This window comes from Mirounga angustirostris, unplaced genomic scaffold, assembly GCF_029215605.1.
Source record: "Mirounga angustirostris isolate CCGP_5_RB_7025 unplaced genomic scaffold, mMirAng1.0.hap1 SCAF_1, whole genome shotgun sequence".
NCBI classification, from domain to species: Eukaryota; Metazoa; Chordata; class Mammalia; order Carnivora; family Phocidae; genus Mirounga; species Mirounga angustirostris.
This window is the reverse complement of record NW_026991709.1, coordinates 200,226,064-200,241,537: the sequence shown is the minus strand read 5'-3', so window position 1 is coordinate 200,241,537 and position 15,474 is coordinate 200,226,064. Positions and strand designations below refer to the sequence as shown.

General features: G+C 62.3%; 2 protein-coding genes across 2 annotated transcripts; one reads left to right on the top strand and one right to left on the bottom strand.

Annotated features, from left to right (window-relative positions):
* Positions 1-184: 184 nt before the first annotated feature.
* On the top strand, positions 185-9,055 carry TMIE (transmembrane inner ear). The gene is made up of 4 exons (XM_045863816.3): positions 185-396; positions 3,780-3,897; positions 7,235-7,384; positions 7,695-9,055. Exons 1-4 carry the CDS (start codon positions 319-321, stop codon positions 7,793-7,795), a joined length of 447 nt encoding a protein of 148 aa, XP_045719772.1. The 5' UTR covers positions 185-318; the 3' UTR covers positions 7,796-9,055.
* Positions 9,056-10,013: 958 nt separating this feature from the next.
* LOC123834790 (probable threonine protease PRSS50) lies at positions 10,014-15,460 on the bottom strand. Its single transcript, XM_045863815.3, has 6 exons — positions 15,000-15,460; positions 14,709-14,903; positions 13,334-13,496; positions 12,019-12,302; positions 10,732-10,898; positions 10,014-10,372 (listed from the first exon to the last, which is right to left on the bottom strand). The coding sequence occupies exons 1-6, from the start codon at positions 15,424-15,426 to the stop codon at positions 10,142-10,144; spliced, it is 1,467 nt and encodes a 488-aa protein (XP_045719771.1). The 5' UTR covers positions 15,427-15,460; the 3' UTR covers positions 10,014-10,141.
* Positions 15,461-15,474: the final 14 nt, after the last annotated feature.

Genomic DNA, 15,474 nt, shown 5'->3' with positions numbered 1-15,474 from the left:
TGTGCAAGGACCCGCCCCCAGCCCGTCTTCCCCCTCCCATCCACTCCCACCCCTCGGCCCGGCTGTCGGGTTGGGGGAAGGGGGATCGGGACTCTGATTCCCCGGCAAGGGGGCGGGCCCTCCACCCGCCGGGAGGTGGGGGCGGGCGGCACTGGAACCGGACACCGACGATGAATAAATGATGCCCACTCGCGGCCTGCGACCAGATCGCCACCTAGAGCGCCGGCTGGCGGGGCAGTCACCGGGCCACCCGTGCCCGGCCCCGCGCGGCCGGGTCCCCCCACCTGCGGCCGCGGGCGCGGAGCTGCGGGCGCGGAGATGGCGGGGCCCCTCTGGGCGCTGGGCGGCGCCGCGCTGGGGCTCTGCCTCGCCAGGGTCGCCGGGCAGCTGGTGGAGGTGAGGCGGGGCGGCGCGGAGGGGTCAGGGAGGCTGTGGCCAGCCGGCCGGAGGCTTAGGGGACGCCCTTCCGACAGGGAGCTGGATTTTCCCCTTCCAAGTGCCCCAGCAGACCTGGATTCCTGGGGTGACACGGCCCTGCCCCCAGCGCTCCCAGGCTGTGGGGGAGACTCAGCCCCCAACCTTAGGTTCCCTGGTCTGATGGGAGGGCACAGCCCCAGATTTCAGGATCATTAGTCTGGTGGGGGAGACTCACCCTGATCATAAGGATTCCCAGTCTGGGGATACAGCTTTGCTCAGCCCTTACCTTTTGTCTAATGGGGGCCAGGGAGAGGTGGGGGAGGTATAGTCCTTGGTTTCAGTGAACTCTAGTCTGATAGGGGAGATCTAGTCCCTGGTCTTAGGGTCGGCTGGAGGAAATAGCTTCTGCTTCCAGAGATCCTTCAGGCTCCCCTGCCTGATGGGGGAGACATAGCCTTAAGAAGGAGGTGAGGACTTGCCAAGCTGGAGGGTGGGGTCAGGAGACCCTTTATAGAGCAGCCATGTGTTGAGTTCAGCTCCTTGTGGGGCACTTGGCCCTGGAGGGGAGGTGCCGGCAGGGCAGGACCCAGGGCTCAGGGGTCTTACTTGGTCCTGGTGATAATGGAGAGCCAGCCAAGGTATCTGAGCAGGGGAAGAGTCGTGGATGAGTCTTGGTGTGGAAGGAGGAGGATAAATTGGAAGAGGGCATGTAGTTGGGAGAGCTGGGGGAGCTGCTGAGATAGCCCAGCAAGAGGTAAGGAGGGTGGCTGGGGTAGTTGGCCAGGAGCTTGGCTGGGGACAGGAAGGGCTGGGAGGAGAAGAGTGGGGGCCATTGCAACCTCCTTGTCCCCTCTGTCCCCCATTCCTGCTGAGCTGTGAAGGGGAGCCAAAGAAGCAGACCAGAACCAGAATTCTGGAGCAAGAGACCAGAGGGAGAAGGCCCAAGAGGCAGGGCCAGGGAGGAGCAGGGTTCAGAGCCTTTGTAGGCCGGGGCAGAGAGGGCAGAGAGACAGAAGAGCAAGGGACAGCAAGGCGCCCAGGAGAGCCCTCAGGGGCAGGTGCCAGGGGACAGGATGGGAGAGGGAGGACAGAGTCTTATCCTGAGGACCTACGAGGACACAGCCCTGAACCTGAGGGTCCGAGGGACAACAAGACAGAGTGCTGTAGCCCGATACTAAGCCTGTCTGTGCTGCTGACCAGGGGGTGTGATCAAAAGGCTGGGCTGGAGTCAGATGTCAGCTCCAGTGTCCCTGTAAGGGGAGCCAGGCTGGCTTGAGCCCCACAAAGTGTACATGAGCCCCTTACTGGCTGTCCTGAGGCCTCGGGTGCAGAAACTGAGCTGGCCTGGGCGCAGGAGAAGGCTGAGGGTGGGGGTCATGTCAGTTCTGAGCCAAGGATTCTTCCCTTCAGCCCCCAGGAACACATCTTCTCCCTGCCCATCAAGGGAAATTGCATTTGGAGTCCATCTGCCAGCTATCTGCCTACAGCCTGAGCAAGGGCCTGGCTGAGCCCAGGGGATCCAGGGAAGCACTAGAAAGATGGGTAGCGCTGGAGTCCACAGCACCACCCACAACAGCCCCTACAGGCATCATTCTCCAGCTGATGGAGGCCGGGGCTCCCAAGCTTTAGAGTTTAGACCTCCAGCAGTGCCCACCACAGAGATGCCCGACTCTTACCTGTTACCCTCTACCCAAGATCCCTATCAAGGTGAGATTATAAGCTCAGTTCCCCCTGAAACAAGGCTAGAACGAGAAGGTGTCAGAAGTGGGCTCACAGCTGCCTGGGCTCAAAATCTGAGATCCCTCCTCTGGACCTCAGAGTCTTCCAGCCATACAGCCCAGCCGGACCAAAAACACTGAGCCTTAAGATCGGGAACCCCGCCACTGCCCAGACCCTGGCCCTGACTCTACAGACATAAGTCTAACCACACAGGCATACACCAACCACACATGTGCTCTGTACCCACAAATATGTGCCCCAACTCCACACACATGCGCTCTGAACCCACAGAGGTGCCTGACCCCACACACGTGTTCCTTGACCCCACGTACATACGTCTGACCCTGCAAGTGGATCCAGGCCCCTGGGATGATGCTGAGGAGGGGTATCTTCTCGTCAATGTTACCACTCTGATTAGGTAGAGAGAGCTTCCCAGAGAGCCCCGGAACCACCCCACTCAATTTACAGACGGAGAAATGGAGGCCTAGAGGTAAGAAGTCGCCCACCCCAGTTTACCCTGGTGAAGAGAAAAGAGCTGGGGCATCATGTACCAATCCCAAGCACACAGATTACCTGGGACATGCTGAAGGGCGGTGTTCTTGAGTGAGGAAGCACCTGACCTCTGGTAGGTGCCCAATCCATGCTCATGGACCAGGGGAAAGACTGGATGGATGGTTGAGGTGTGAGTTGCCTTTCCTTCCCAGAGAGCCAGAAGAGACTGCAGGTCTGTCCTTATTCAGTTAATCAGGAGACAGTGAATCCCACAGATGCCCCAGGGTCCTCTCCCTCTGAGCATTAACCACCACCACCCCCCCTCCCTCAGTCAAACTTGGTGAGGATAGGGTCCTATCCCTCTCAGCCCCTCAGGCTAGGGACTGGTCCCGCCCAGACCCACCAGGGCAGGGCCTTGTTCCCTCAGTCCCCCAGGGTAGGGCCATGTCCCCTAGACTCCCATGGCATGGTGGCGTCCACTGGGAAGGTGGGAGGTGGCCCACTGTGCTCTGCTCAGGCTTGTTCCAGTCACGCTTACAACATTTGGCCTCTAGGTGTCGCTGCTGCATTGCAGACGATTTATCCCGTCCTGTCCTGGGAGGACTCCGGCCTAGCCTCTGGTCAGAAGAGGTGACTCTGGCAGGATAGGCAACTCTTGAGGTCACCCGGTGGGGGTCCTGGCCAGGCAGCAGAGCCGCGGGCCCTGAGTCCAGCTCCACACCCCACCCACACTGAGGATGCTTGGGAGCAAAATCCCCCAAGGAGAGTACCGGCCTCCCCTTGTCTCTGGCCTTGGTCCTGAGACCCCCTCAGCCTGTGGGGCCCAGGACTGGAGCAGGAGGGGAGACTAGCAGGCTGCCCGAAGGGGACCTGAACCTGATTGGGACAAGCCATCCACCTTTGCCCCTTCAGGCCCTGGTGTCCCCGAGAATCCCCAGGCTCCACGGTTCTGGGGCTCTGCTTTCTTCTCTTGCTCTAAACCTGGAACCTCCCAGGATCTAGGGCGTTGGCTGTGACTATCTAAGACACTTGATTCTAGGAGATTCTGGAATGCTTGGACTGAGACCTTGCTGAAACCTGGGCCTCTCTCTCGGCCCAGCCCCAGCCTCTGGCCTCTGCCTGGCTTCACTTCCCTCTCTCCCGACCTGCAGCCCAGCACGGCCCCGCCCAAGCCCAAGCCGCCCCCGCTGACCAAGGAGACGGTGGTGTTCTGGGACATGCGCCTCTGGCACGTGGTGGGCATCTTCTCGCTCTTCGTGTTGTCCATCAGTGAGTAGCTGCTCCCTGCCCTCCCCCCGCCAATGCAGCTGCAGGAGCACAGCACCCCCTGCCCTCCCCCCACCCCCGCAGCACCACCCCCAGGGGCTCAGAGCAACAATTCCGGGCAGTGCAAGCAGCCCAGTCGCCCGCAGGAGGCCCGCTGTGGTTTCTGGCACCTCCTGATCTACACAAAGTCCCTGTGGAGGGCTGACAGGCTGGTGGTGACCTGAAGTATTCTGCCCAACTGGGACACAGCCACATGGCAATTACGATAATTACAGGGGACTCCACTGAACCAGGATGAGGACGTGTCATTTTCCCCTATCGCTGGCCTCCTGATGCTTTTCCTGCAGTTTGCCCTGCTTAAAGGGCCCACACCCAGAGGCCCCAGCAAGGCCATCCTTGGCCGCAGCTCAGCCTAGAGGCTCCCCAGACGCCCGGCAGATGTGGCTCCCAGGCTGCAAACTGTGTCTTGTCAACTCCTGTTCCCCTGGAATGACTCACACCCCCCTCAATTAAAAGCAGGAGACCCCTTCCTCTCCTGGGACTGGGAGTTGCTGGATGCAAACTCACAACAGAAATGGGTTTGGCATGCTCCTTCAGCCCTTCCAGATTAGGGGTCTGCAGTTGGAGAAAGGGGGGCAGAGAAATGCCAATGGATGGGGGAGGCTGCCAGGGTACAGTGTAGAGTCTGATAAAGGTTCCCACACGCCAAAGGATGCGGGGAGACGCGGCGAGGAAGGGAAAGAAGACCCTCTCTGCCTGCACAAGCTTCTTAGAGAAGGGTCCTCTTCCGCACATCAGTGAGAGGATGAGTGCAGTTTTGCCAGGTGGGCAGCTGGAAAAGGCAGACGGGACGGTGTAGGCAGAGGTGGGAGGAAATGGACCCCGCACAAGGGCTCAGATAACCCCTACAGGATTTTCACTGCGTGCACCCCAGGTCAGGGCAGCGAAAATGGCATTTAAGTTCTAGCTGGAGCTGTCCCAGGATGAGGTCCCCTGGAGGGCAGCACCCCAGCGGAGGACCCACCCACATGTAAGGACTCCAAGGGAGACAAGGACATCTGATGGGCATGTGCTTCTCCTGACACCAGGGAGGCCCTCCTTGGGGGAAAATATCCACACCCCACCATCACCATTTCTTCATGGCTGGGGTGGGAGCAGGATCTGAGCAAGAGGCTGCATTTCATTCTTGACCAAGGCAAGAACTAGTCAGGCCTCTCAGCGGAGGCCCTACGGACAGCTGGTTGTGGCTGTAGCCCCAGCCCAGGTGTCCAGGGAGGAGACCGTGGACCCACCTGCCCCCCCCACCACCCTGCACCCCAGCACCAAGAGGCAGGGTTCAGGGAGGCATCTGCCTGCAGGAGCAGTGTAGGGTGCGGGTCCAGGGAGCCACTCTGGGGCACTCCAGGGAGCAGGAGTGAGGACGCCAAGGGGCCTCTAAATACACACTGGCCTCTCCGGGCTCTGCTCGGCCCCAGACAGTGGAGGTGCCTAGGGCCACACAAGCAGGTTGCAGTGTCAGACCCAAAGAGGCGCTTGGACATAAAGCACACATATCAGCTCTTATTTTCTAGAAAAGAGTAAAGGAGAGTCCCAAAGGCCTCTGAGCAGCTGGTCACCACTCGTTACCTTCAGTGCAGGGCCCTAGGAGTAGGGATGGTACAGCTCCATCTCCTGGGGACGAAGCATCTTTCCTACCTCCCAGTTGGCTTGGGCCTCGGTGGCGTTGCTGTCTGGGGCGTGTCATCCCAGAACCTTGTGCAGAGGGGCTGGGCTTGGATGGGGGCGCCTCTGGAGGTCCCTCCAGCCTGGGGACTCACATTCCAAGCCCCTGTCTGGGCCCTGGAACTCCATCCAACACACATTGTTTTTTTCCCTTCTTTGATAAGAAGTGACCCGGCCAGGCTGGGTGGGGCAGGCCTGGAGCGAGAGGCGGCGTCTGAGCCCTGCTCCAGGTGCCAAGAGCTGAGCTCCCTTGGAAGCCCAGGCCCCTTGGGGCCTGGGACTAGCCTCTGTGGTGAGCCTGAGTAAGCACGGTGAGAGGACATGCCCGGAGGGTGGCTGGAAGAGGTGACCCAAGCCAGCAGGATCGGGGCCCGTAGGCATACACACCGGGGCCTGGAGAAGACTAGAACCCAGCTCTTTGGATAAGAAAAGCTCGCTGTTTGCCCCTGGACAGCACTGTACAGTCAGACCTACTGCTGGGGTCTCGTGCAGCCCCCAGAGGTCCTGATTGCTGGCAGCTCCCCCATCCATCCATTTGGGAGTCCAGTTCTGTCCTCAGGAGCAAAGGCTTTGAGACCATCTCATGCATTCATTCATTCTTTTTTTTTTTTTTTTTTCATTCTGTGAACCTGGGTGAGACTTAGTGGGGCCACAAGATTTGGCTGAAGGGGTTGCACATGTCGACCCCCAAGGGTGCCCCAGCCCCGGCTACATTGGTCTGATCCATCTTCCCTAAAATAGGCCTTGTTTGTCCTGCTTGGCCATCCTGCCCCCAGGAGTCTGCCAGGAAGTTATGTCTTGTCATCCGATTTATAATAGGAAGCAGCCCCGTCCCCTCCCCTGAGGCTGGGGCCAAGGTGGTCAGACTGTGGAGTCTTAGAAAAATAAACTCAGTCCAGCCAGGTCCTGGCAGCCCTGCCCTGTCCTGCCCATCACTAGACAGGCCAGCTCCATTCCCTGGCCCAGCTCGCGTGGGCACAGCTGCCTTCAGCAGAAAACCGCCCCTGGGATAACTGTCTGGGGTGAACGCCCCAGGGCAGGCTCTGTGCCCTCTGGTGGGCCCTCGCGGCCGGGAGAAGCCCAGGCTTGTCCTCAGCAAGGTTGAGGAGGACGCGGCCACGTCCTCGGGTGTCTGAGGTCCTCCCAGGAGCCTGGGGAGGAAGCAGTAGGAGCCGAGAGGCCTGGGTGGGAACACAGGACAGCCCCGGGGAGGTTGTAGCTCGAGTCACCAGTGCAGGCCTCTGCCCTGCGCTCCAGGGGCCTCGATCTAGTCAGAAAGCGAGACCAGAGGCAGGACTTACGGGCCACTGCACAATGAAAGTAGGAGACCCCCTTGTTCAGAAATTGTTAAGAACAGCGACTGCAGCACATAAAGCCCAGCGCCAGGCCCCTCTGAGAGCGGGCCCCTGTGTGCCTGCCCAAAGTCGGCCCCGCTCAGGAGAGAGATCTTGGAAAGAACCCCAGAGCCCACAGGGGTCTCGTCCAAACGCAGAGCCTCCTGCCAGAGACTCCTGGGTGAGACCCAGGTAGGCAGGTGAGGGCAGGTCTGAAATGTGGGGACCGTTCCTGGGGTGTCTGATCTCCAGCCTCGGCCAAGCCTGCTCTGTCCCCGCTACAGTCATCACTCTGTGCTGCGTCTTCAACTGCCGCGTGCCCCGGACCCGGAAGGAGATTGAAGCCCGCTACCTGCAGCGGAAGGCAGCCAAGATGTACACGGACAAACTGGAGACGGTCCCCCAACTCAACGAGCTCACGGAGATCCCTGGAGGTGAGCAGGCCGGGGTGGGGGGGGCCAGCCCCCCCACCACCACCACCACCTGTCCCAGCTGAGCCAGCCACTTCCTCAGTCCTGCCACCGAGAGTGGCCCTGCTCCTCCCCTCCCCTGGTGTTTAGGTTCTGGTCCCTGGAGACCAGAGCGCAGAAACAGGCCCGAGTGGGGCACGTAACACAAGGAGCTCTTCTGCAGGTGGGAGAGGTTTGGAAAGGAAGAAGCAAAGGGCTGGGTGTGGGGGGCTCTGGTGTGGGCCCTAGGACCCCTGGCCTCACTCCTGCCACCCGCCTCTCCTCCACCCCACAGAGGATAAGAAGAAGAAGAAGAAGGACAGTGTGGACACAGTGGCCATCAAGGTAGAGGAGGATGAGAAGAATGAGGCCAAGAAGAAGAAAGGGGAGAAATGAGGAGGGCTTCCTGGAGGTGGCAGCTGGTGCTGGCTAGCCCTGGGGCTCAAGTCCTGGCTGGGGTCCAGGCATCTTAGACTCCCAGCTCATCCATGGACCATAGAGGTTGCAGAACACCCTCTTCTTGGCTCCGAGGGAGGCTGCTGAAGCCCCAGTGTGACAGCCCATCGGGGGCAGGGACCAGACTGCACCTGGTGTCCCGCCTCCCAGCCTGGACTCTGCTCCTTTCACCTCACGCACATGGCTATCCAGCAAAGGCGGTCTTGGGCCACTGTCCCTCTGCAGATCTGGAGTGGAGTGGCCCCGCACCCACCCAGACACGCCTCGGTCCCTCCTGCCAGGAACAGCAGTGGCTATACAGGGCATGACGGGACGTGGCCTGCCTCTTGGAAGGAAATGGCCAAACTGAAGGGGCTGGGGTGTGAGGCCACAGCCAGGCTGGCCACGAGGAAGAAGAGGGTCACTAGGGGAGGCTCTCAGACTTCTCCAGGGAGCAGCCCTGGCGGCCAGGGAGCTCCTCCAGGCCCAGCAGGGGTCCTGGCCCGAAAGGTGAATAGAGCGCCCGCCTGGAGGCAGGGGGACTCCAGCCCAGCGGATACCATGGGCCAGGCCGCTGCCCTGGAGCTGAGGCTGCTGGGAGGCTGAGCACGAGGCCTGGGGGTTCGGGGCTGGGGCTGCAGGGGTGAGTCAGGGGTGCAGAAGGCTGAGGCCAGCAGGCCGAAGGGAGAAGGGAAGAAAGGGGGTAGCGGGGCCCCATCTCGGGGATCCAGGGAGCCCTGGAGAAGCCAAGGGGAGCGTTGGGCTGTGCCGGAAGTCCTTCCCAGGTGGTGGGGGTCCGTCAGGGCCCCAGGGGGTCACGGCAGAGGGCACTCGGGGGCTGAGGCAGCAAGCAGACTTCCACCCGATGAGGAGAGCTGCACACAGCCTCCTCTTTTACCACCTCAAGCGTCTCGCACCTCAGAGAGTCACTGCTGACCGGAGGGGGAAGGCCCAAACACCACCCGGAGACTGACGGCAGAGGCATTTCGGGAGGGTGGCAAACCCCCGCCGAGGCGCGCACATCTGGGCCTGGAAACGCCAGGGTTCCTGAGCTGGGGGAGCTGCCCCGCGGCCTGCCGAGATGTGTAAATAAAGCTGAGTGCCTTCCACTCAGACGACCCCTCAGGATGCCCTGTCCCTGGAGCATGTACGTGGAGGGTGATGCCGCCATGACAGGGGCGCTGGCCAAGCAGAAGCTCCCTCCCCGACTGTTCCCCCAGCCTGAACTGGGATGAGCTGAAGGGAGAGGTGGCAGCCAGCTGGGCATCGAGACCGCGGGAGGAAGCCGCCCCCTGTCCCCTCCCCTCCCCGCCACTTTGTGGCCTGCAGTAGGCCTTCCACGGCCTGAGCCCCGTGCTGGGGACACAAGAGGGGTCCAGTGCGGATCCTGCCCCAGAGCTGGATGACTATGATACAAGGAGAGGGATCCGGGCAGACACAGGTGCCGTGAGGGCGCAGAGAAACTGCAGAGGCCCTGCGGAGGGCTCAGAGTCAGAACCCTGACTCTGCCCTCGCGGTCCGGCCCGCGGGTTTCTCCCGCCGAAGGTTAAGGTTGCAGCCAAGGTCATACAACGCATACAGGCCAGAGTCTTCCTGTGTGGCCCAGGCAACAGAAGCCCAGAGGGGCAGGGGCGTCCTGAGGTCCAACAGAGAAGCCTGGGGCAAGTCCAGACCTGGGCTGCATCTGCCCTGCCCCCTGGCCTCTGACCTGGGGCCTCTACTGGTCTTTCAGGGACAGGCACGGCCGCGGACGGGTAACATCTGAGCCCGGTGGGCACCTGCCCCAGGCTCTAGGCAGGGCGCGGGGCTGGAAGGTCAAGTGCACTACAGGGCTTCAGGGCAGTGACAGGGTGTGCTCCAGCCGCTGGCCAGGAGAGCCTGACTCCCCCTAGAGAATCACAGCAAACACGCTCCCCTCCCCCGCCCAGACAGAGCCGCACCTTTACCCCAGCCTCATACTGCGTCCCGGCAGCCCAGCTTCAGCCTGGATAGTACATTCTAGACCCCAGTATCATCCCTATACTCTCCCTCTACTTTCTGCGGGAGCCACCCCAAACCTATAGACGGAGGCAGACCCGGCGGCTCTGCACCTTTCAGGAGAGAACAGTCTGGAGTCCCCCCTCCCACCCCCATCTGGCTGGCTCACCTCCCACTCAAGCAGGCCCAGGAAGGAGGCAGCTTGGAGAAGAGAAGCATTTAATTGAGCACCTCATCTCTGCCCTGCCCTGCCGGGTGGGGAGAGCTACACCTGCAGCATTCTGGGCACAGAGGGTGAGGATGGCCCCCCCGGGGGACAGCACGAGGCTGTCAGAGGGCAGCAAGGAGGCCGAGGGGCAGCGGTAGCACCAGGAGCAGGGCCCTGGATGGGGCTGGCAGGGCCTGCCCACTGATGCGTTCCCAGATCCAGTGCTGGTAGGAGGTGACCTGCAGGTAGATGGGCGGGGCCTCACTCTTCCGGCAGCCTGGGCCCCAGCTCACGAGTCCCACCAGGTACCACGTGGTGTCCACAGGACAGGCCAAGGGCTCCCCACTTATCTCCTGTGAGGAGGGGTGTGGAACAAAAAGGGTCAGGGGGGCCGGGGGTGGCCGGAGGGAGACGTGCCCCGGCTCACACCACCTCTCTCCCACAGCACGCCCCGCAACCCAGGGGGCCACCAAGCTGAGAGGTGCCCTCGAGGTCCAGATGCAGGAGACCTCCCTCAGAGGGGTTCACCTCCCCTCGCTCATGCCAGGCCCCCACCCCCCTTCTTCCCACCGACCCCCCTTCTCTCTCCTCTCCGATCTTCCTCTCCCATCTCTCCCTCCGTCTTCCCCTCCCCTCTGAGCCCGGCTGCCCTGCGCCCCAGCACCTCTCCAGGCGGCCCTGGAGGTGAGGGAGCAAGGAGGGAGGTGCTCACATAGCAGAAGTTCTCCCTGTCCAAGTCCTCCGCACAGACCATCCGGGAGTCCACCACCCGAACCAGAGAGGGGACTTTGGAGACCTTGTGGTATAACTTGTCACACTCCTTGCTGCTCAGGATGGTGACACCCTTCTCCTGAATGGTCCGGAACTGGGGCCACACGCCTGCAGGGACAGGTCCCCCCCACAGTTCAGGCTTGGCGCTCTCACTGCTGCCAGCCCGGTGGCTGTCCTCGCTGCTCCTGGCCCGCTCCTCCAGCCTCTGAAGAGTCCCTCCTAGAGATTTTGGAGCAGGCTGCCCTCAGCCTGGCCTCGCTGGGCCTGGTCTCACCCCTAACAGAGTCCAGCCCACGGAGTCTGTTCCTACCTCAGCAGCTTGGCTTCTGCTCTTCCATCTCGAAGGCCTGCCCAGCCCCTCTCAGGTCCAAATCCGTCCTTCACTCAAGCCTTCCCCAAAGGCCTCTTCCACCCTAGCCAGCCCAGACCCCCCCTCTGTGGGCCCCAGGCACTAAGTCCTCCCCTCCCTCCCCCGCTCCCCTCCTCTCTCTCTCCAGTGTGACTCTGTCTCTAGCTGGAGCCCCCGGGGGACAGTCTTCCAACCATCCCCAGCCACTCCTCAGATGGGCCATGACAAGAAAGACAAACAGCCACCCCCACCCCCAGGCTGGAGCCGCCGTGGGCTGCTTATAGGCAAGATGACTCCGTGAAGTCAAAGGGAAGAACACCTGTCTTGTGAAAAAGAGGGGCTCCCTGAATGGAACGGGTCTTCCTAAAACTCATAAGGAAATGCTCCCTGGATGGGCCTGGGATGACACTCCTGCTCTTTGGGCTTTGCTCCATCCCTGGAGATGGTAAAGGGCTTGAGGTCCACTGGGGGCAGGGGGCTCCCAAACTCGGGGTGCAGACTGCCCTTAGCCAACCATGGGGGGTCTTTGGGGGAACTTTTTACAGTCACACAACCCTGCTCCTCCCACTGCAAGATGCTCTGCTTCAAATCCTGGACATCCTGGGATTGCGTGCACACAGCAAGATATTACTCTGTGCCCCTCTGCCTTCAAGGAAGTCCTGTTTATAGGTCCTGGCCTGGGGCTGAGGTCTCATGGGCAATCTGGGACGCCTCAGGCCTGAATGGCCACAATGCACTCACTGCCAAGACCCCCAAGGGGAAGGAGACGAGAGCCCGCCAGGAAGACGTTTCAGAAACAGCTGTCCACGGAGACCCCGGCCTGCACCCGGGTCCTCTCCCCCACACCCCCCCCCCCGGTCTGGGGAGGCTCGGACTCACCGTCAAACCTGGGGAGTCCCCAGCCTGTTACAGTGCACAGGGAGCCGTCCTTCACCTCGTAGTCCAAGCCGGGCAGGCAGATGGGCCAGACATACTTGTTGTACTTGAGTGGCCACACGAGCTTGAGGAGGGCAATGTCATGGGCCCGGCCCACCCAGGACCAGTACCGATGGGACCGGTACCGTTTGTTCAAGATAACCTGGTATGCTGGGACGTCGGAGGTAGTCGGAGATATCTGGTCAATCCTTGGGCTCCCCACCCGCACTGAATAGGTAAAGTTATGCCTAGGGGGACAACGAGGGGAGTCTGTCATCAGCTCCAGGCACCCCACCCCCGCCTCCACCCCACTACTGCACTCTGGGTCAATCCCAGCAGGCCAACCCCCTGCTTCAAGCCCCCCCCGGCCCCCACCCCAAGCCTCTCTCTCCCAGCAGATGTGAACAGGGCCCTGCACACACCCTGTGTGGTCCCACCTTTACAACAACCCTGTACTTTACGGAGAGAAAACCCGAGGCTCAGAGAAGCCCAGCCAACAACTCAAGGCTGCACAGCTAGGAAGTGGCAGAGCTGGGATATGGACCCAGTTTTCTCTGGTTCCAGACTCTGGACTCTGTCTGGCACCCCGTGCCAGGCCCTGGAAGTGGCAGAGGCCGGGCACAATCAATCAGCCACGGCCTCGCCCTCCAGCCTCCTTTCCCAGCATGCCCCTCAGGGTCTCCAGGTCGGCCCTTAGGCTTGGAGCAGGCTCTTCCACAGATGCTGCCCTCAGGCCACTGCCCTGGCCCCGGCACATGGGCATGCCCTCTCTTTGGTCCTCACGCTGCCCGGACTCCCCTGTGAGCACCTGTCTTCCCATCTATCTTCCCCAGCAACCCAAGGGAAGTGATGTGTCTGTCCCCTCTCTACCCCTAGGGCCCAGGCCAGGGCCTGGCCTCAAGGAGGGTCAATGGTTGTGGGTGGAAGGAAGGAAGGAATGAATAAGTGAAGCAAAGGGTATGGGATGGAAGAATTAGGACCTCCTTTCTGTGGCTAGGAGGACGGAGGCCTGGCCAGTGGCTTCCCAGCCCCCATGGCCTATCTGTAGCATGACTGCCGAGGACTGGGGAGCCAGGGGAGGGGAGAAAGCGCCCAGCCCTCCCTCCGGGGAGGAATCAGCAGGACTCAGCCTCCACCTGTGGAGAGCTGAAGCCAGGGTGGGGCTGGGACCACAGCGCCCTGCAGAGGGCACGGCTGCTGCTGAAGGACCAGCGGGCAGGATGACCGGGCCCCGTGGCTCCGGACACCTTTCCACCCGCCCACCTAGGCCCCGACTCACTGGATCAGGCAGTGGGCCGCCGTCAGCACCCACCGGGAGGCAATGAGGGTGCCTGCACAGACATGTGTGCCATTGGCCCGCACGCTGACCATCCATGGCCACCGCCGAGCCATGGCGTCTGGGTCCCTGAGCGTGGGGTCCTGCTCGTGCGAGGAGCCGCAGGCTGAGGAGGAAGGTGAGAGCTTGATGCAAGATGGGACCTTGCAGCCCCATCCCAAGGCGCCTTCTCTCCCCTCCCCTCAGCCCCACCTCCTGCCTCTCCAGCTGTGGCCCGCACTCATGCAGCGATTCTCTTTTCCCACTGGGATTTCTCTTTTTCCACATGAAGACTGAGGTCTGCAGCCTCCAAAGGGCCTCAGCGCTCCCCAGGTATCCTTCTCCCTGCTCCCACAGCCCTGGGGACCCAGAGCATTCCCAGCCACCAGCCTGGTACAACAGTGGCCCCCCGAGCTCTGACCAGATCCTTCAAAAACTCATCCGTGTTTGCATCTGGCCCCCCTGTACTTCGGCCAAGGCAGACCCCTCTCCCTCCTCTGGGAACCGTCCTGTGATTCAGTGAGACTACCCAAGAGAAAAACGGGCCGTGGGCGTGAACAGATACATCCCGAGGACGACAGCCCTGCAGCGGGCCAACACCAAAGCTGCTGAGCCCCAGGGGTCCCCGGAGGAGACTTGCAGCAGAGCCAGGCTCCGCTCCACACCACCTGCCAGGCAAAATTCAGGGGCCCCGACCCCAAGTATTGGTGAGGGTTCCCGGCCCAGACTGCTCACTCCCGGCTGGTGGGAGTGTCTCTGGGTGCAGGCACGTTGAAAAAGTTCTCAAACTGAAGATGCACGTGTCCAACCTCACAGCAGCCCAGCCCCCAGTGTTCTCCAGGGGGTGGATAGGGGATTGGGCGATCAGCGTGCATGGGCCAGCACCAGCCTGTGTCAAGTCTGACATGGGAGAGGGGGTGTCTGCACGCACTCGGTCGTGTGTGAGAGGCTTTCGGGGGCCACTTAGTTGTGTGCACTGAGTTCCAGGATAAGAAGTAATTCTGGAGGTCTTCGTTCAACATGAGAAGGTCGCGTGGGGGTGCCCGGAGACGCCCGCGGGGAGGCTCCCTGAAAGCTGTGCTGCAGATCCCCTAAGTCGTTGGCTGGGAGCCTGGGTCAGTTCAGGGCGGCGGGAACATGCAGCCCACCGCAGGCTCCTCCGACTCTCGTTCCTTCCCACCTCACGGGGACGGGAGGCCCGGCCCACAGCAGATGCTCCGTAAACCCTTGTAAAAGGAACCTCCCTTCTCACTCCCCCCTGCCCCTTCCTCCTGCGACCGCCTCCGTCCCCAGGGCTTGCTCCCGCACCCTCCTCCCCCAGGGAGTCCGTCGTACTCACTGAGAAAGCGGATGTCGCCGTTAGAAACAGACACGGTCTGGGTCTGGAGGGTCGTGCGCTGCGACGGGTCCGTGGGGGCCTGGCGGGGGAGGCGAGGCTCGTCTGAGGGACAGGTGACACTGGGGGCACAGGGCACGCCAGGGTCGACGGAAGCGGGCGCAGACGGTGTCCCTGGCGCTTGGCTTGCCAGGCAGCCTGCGGAAGGACGCAGAGAGGGTCACACGAGGCCCGGCGAGGGGGTCAGACCAGGCCCGGCGAGGGCACGGGGGTGGGGGGCGCGGCGGGGCTCACCCGCGGGCCTCGGCGACACCAGCAGCAGCAGCAGCGGAAGGGCAGCCGCCCCGGGGCCCGGGGGGCCCTGCCTGCGGGCCGGCGTCCTGAACCGGGGCTCCATTCCAGAGTAGCAGCGACGGCGCCGGGGTGCTCCTCTGGCGACGGCGCCCCCCATCGGCTGCCCGCGCCGGCGTCCGCAGTGTGGGGAGTGCGGGCGCCCCCCAGTGGCCACCCGCGGTGGCGCTCCCCGTGGCCGCCCACCGGCGCCCCCACAGACGTGGCCTCCCTTCTGCCCGCACCACCAAGCCTCTGCCTCCTTGGCCCCTCGGTCTCGCTCACTGCGCGTGGCCAGGCACTTCCTGGGGACCCTCAGGCTAGCGCAGCCAGTTCCTGTACCGCCTCGCTCCTGCAGCCCCCTGCCCTCAGGCTGGGTTCGTGCTTTCATCCTTCCCGTGGTGAGATGGGACCCAACCCCTGGGGCTGGCCTCCAGGA

Bases quoted from the DNA above. Each gene is read 5' to 3' on its own strand.
- TMIE (XM_045863816.3), top strand. From the start codon at position 319: ATGGCGGGGCCCCTCTGGGCGCTGGGCGGCGCCGCGCTGGGGCTCTGC. The intron at 397-3,779 runs GTGAGGCGGGGC...CCCGACCTGCAG, and splicing joins TCGCCGGGCAGCTGGTGGAG to CCCAGCACGGCCCCGCCCAA. The intron at 7,385-7,694 runs GTGAGCAGGCCG...TCCACCCCACAG, and splicing joins GCTCACGGAGATCCCTGGAG to AGGATAAGAAGAAGAAGAAG.
- LOC123834790 (XM_045863815.3), bottom strand. From the start codon at position 15,426: ATGAAAGCACGAACCCAGCCTGAGGGCAGGGGGCTGCAGGAGCGAGGC. The intron at 10,899-12,018 runs GTGAGTCCGAGC...CTGTCCCTGCAG, and splicing joins GGGACTCCCCAGGTTTGACG to GCGTGTGGCCCCAGTTCCGG. The intron at 10,373-10,731 runs GTGAGCACCTCC...CCCTCCTCACAG, and splicing joins ACAGGGAGAACTTCTGCTAT to GAGATAAGTGGGGAGCCCTT.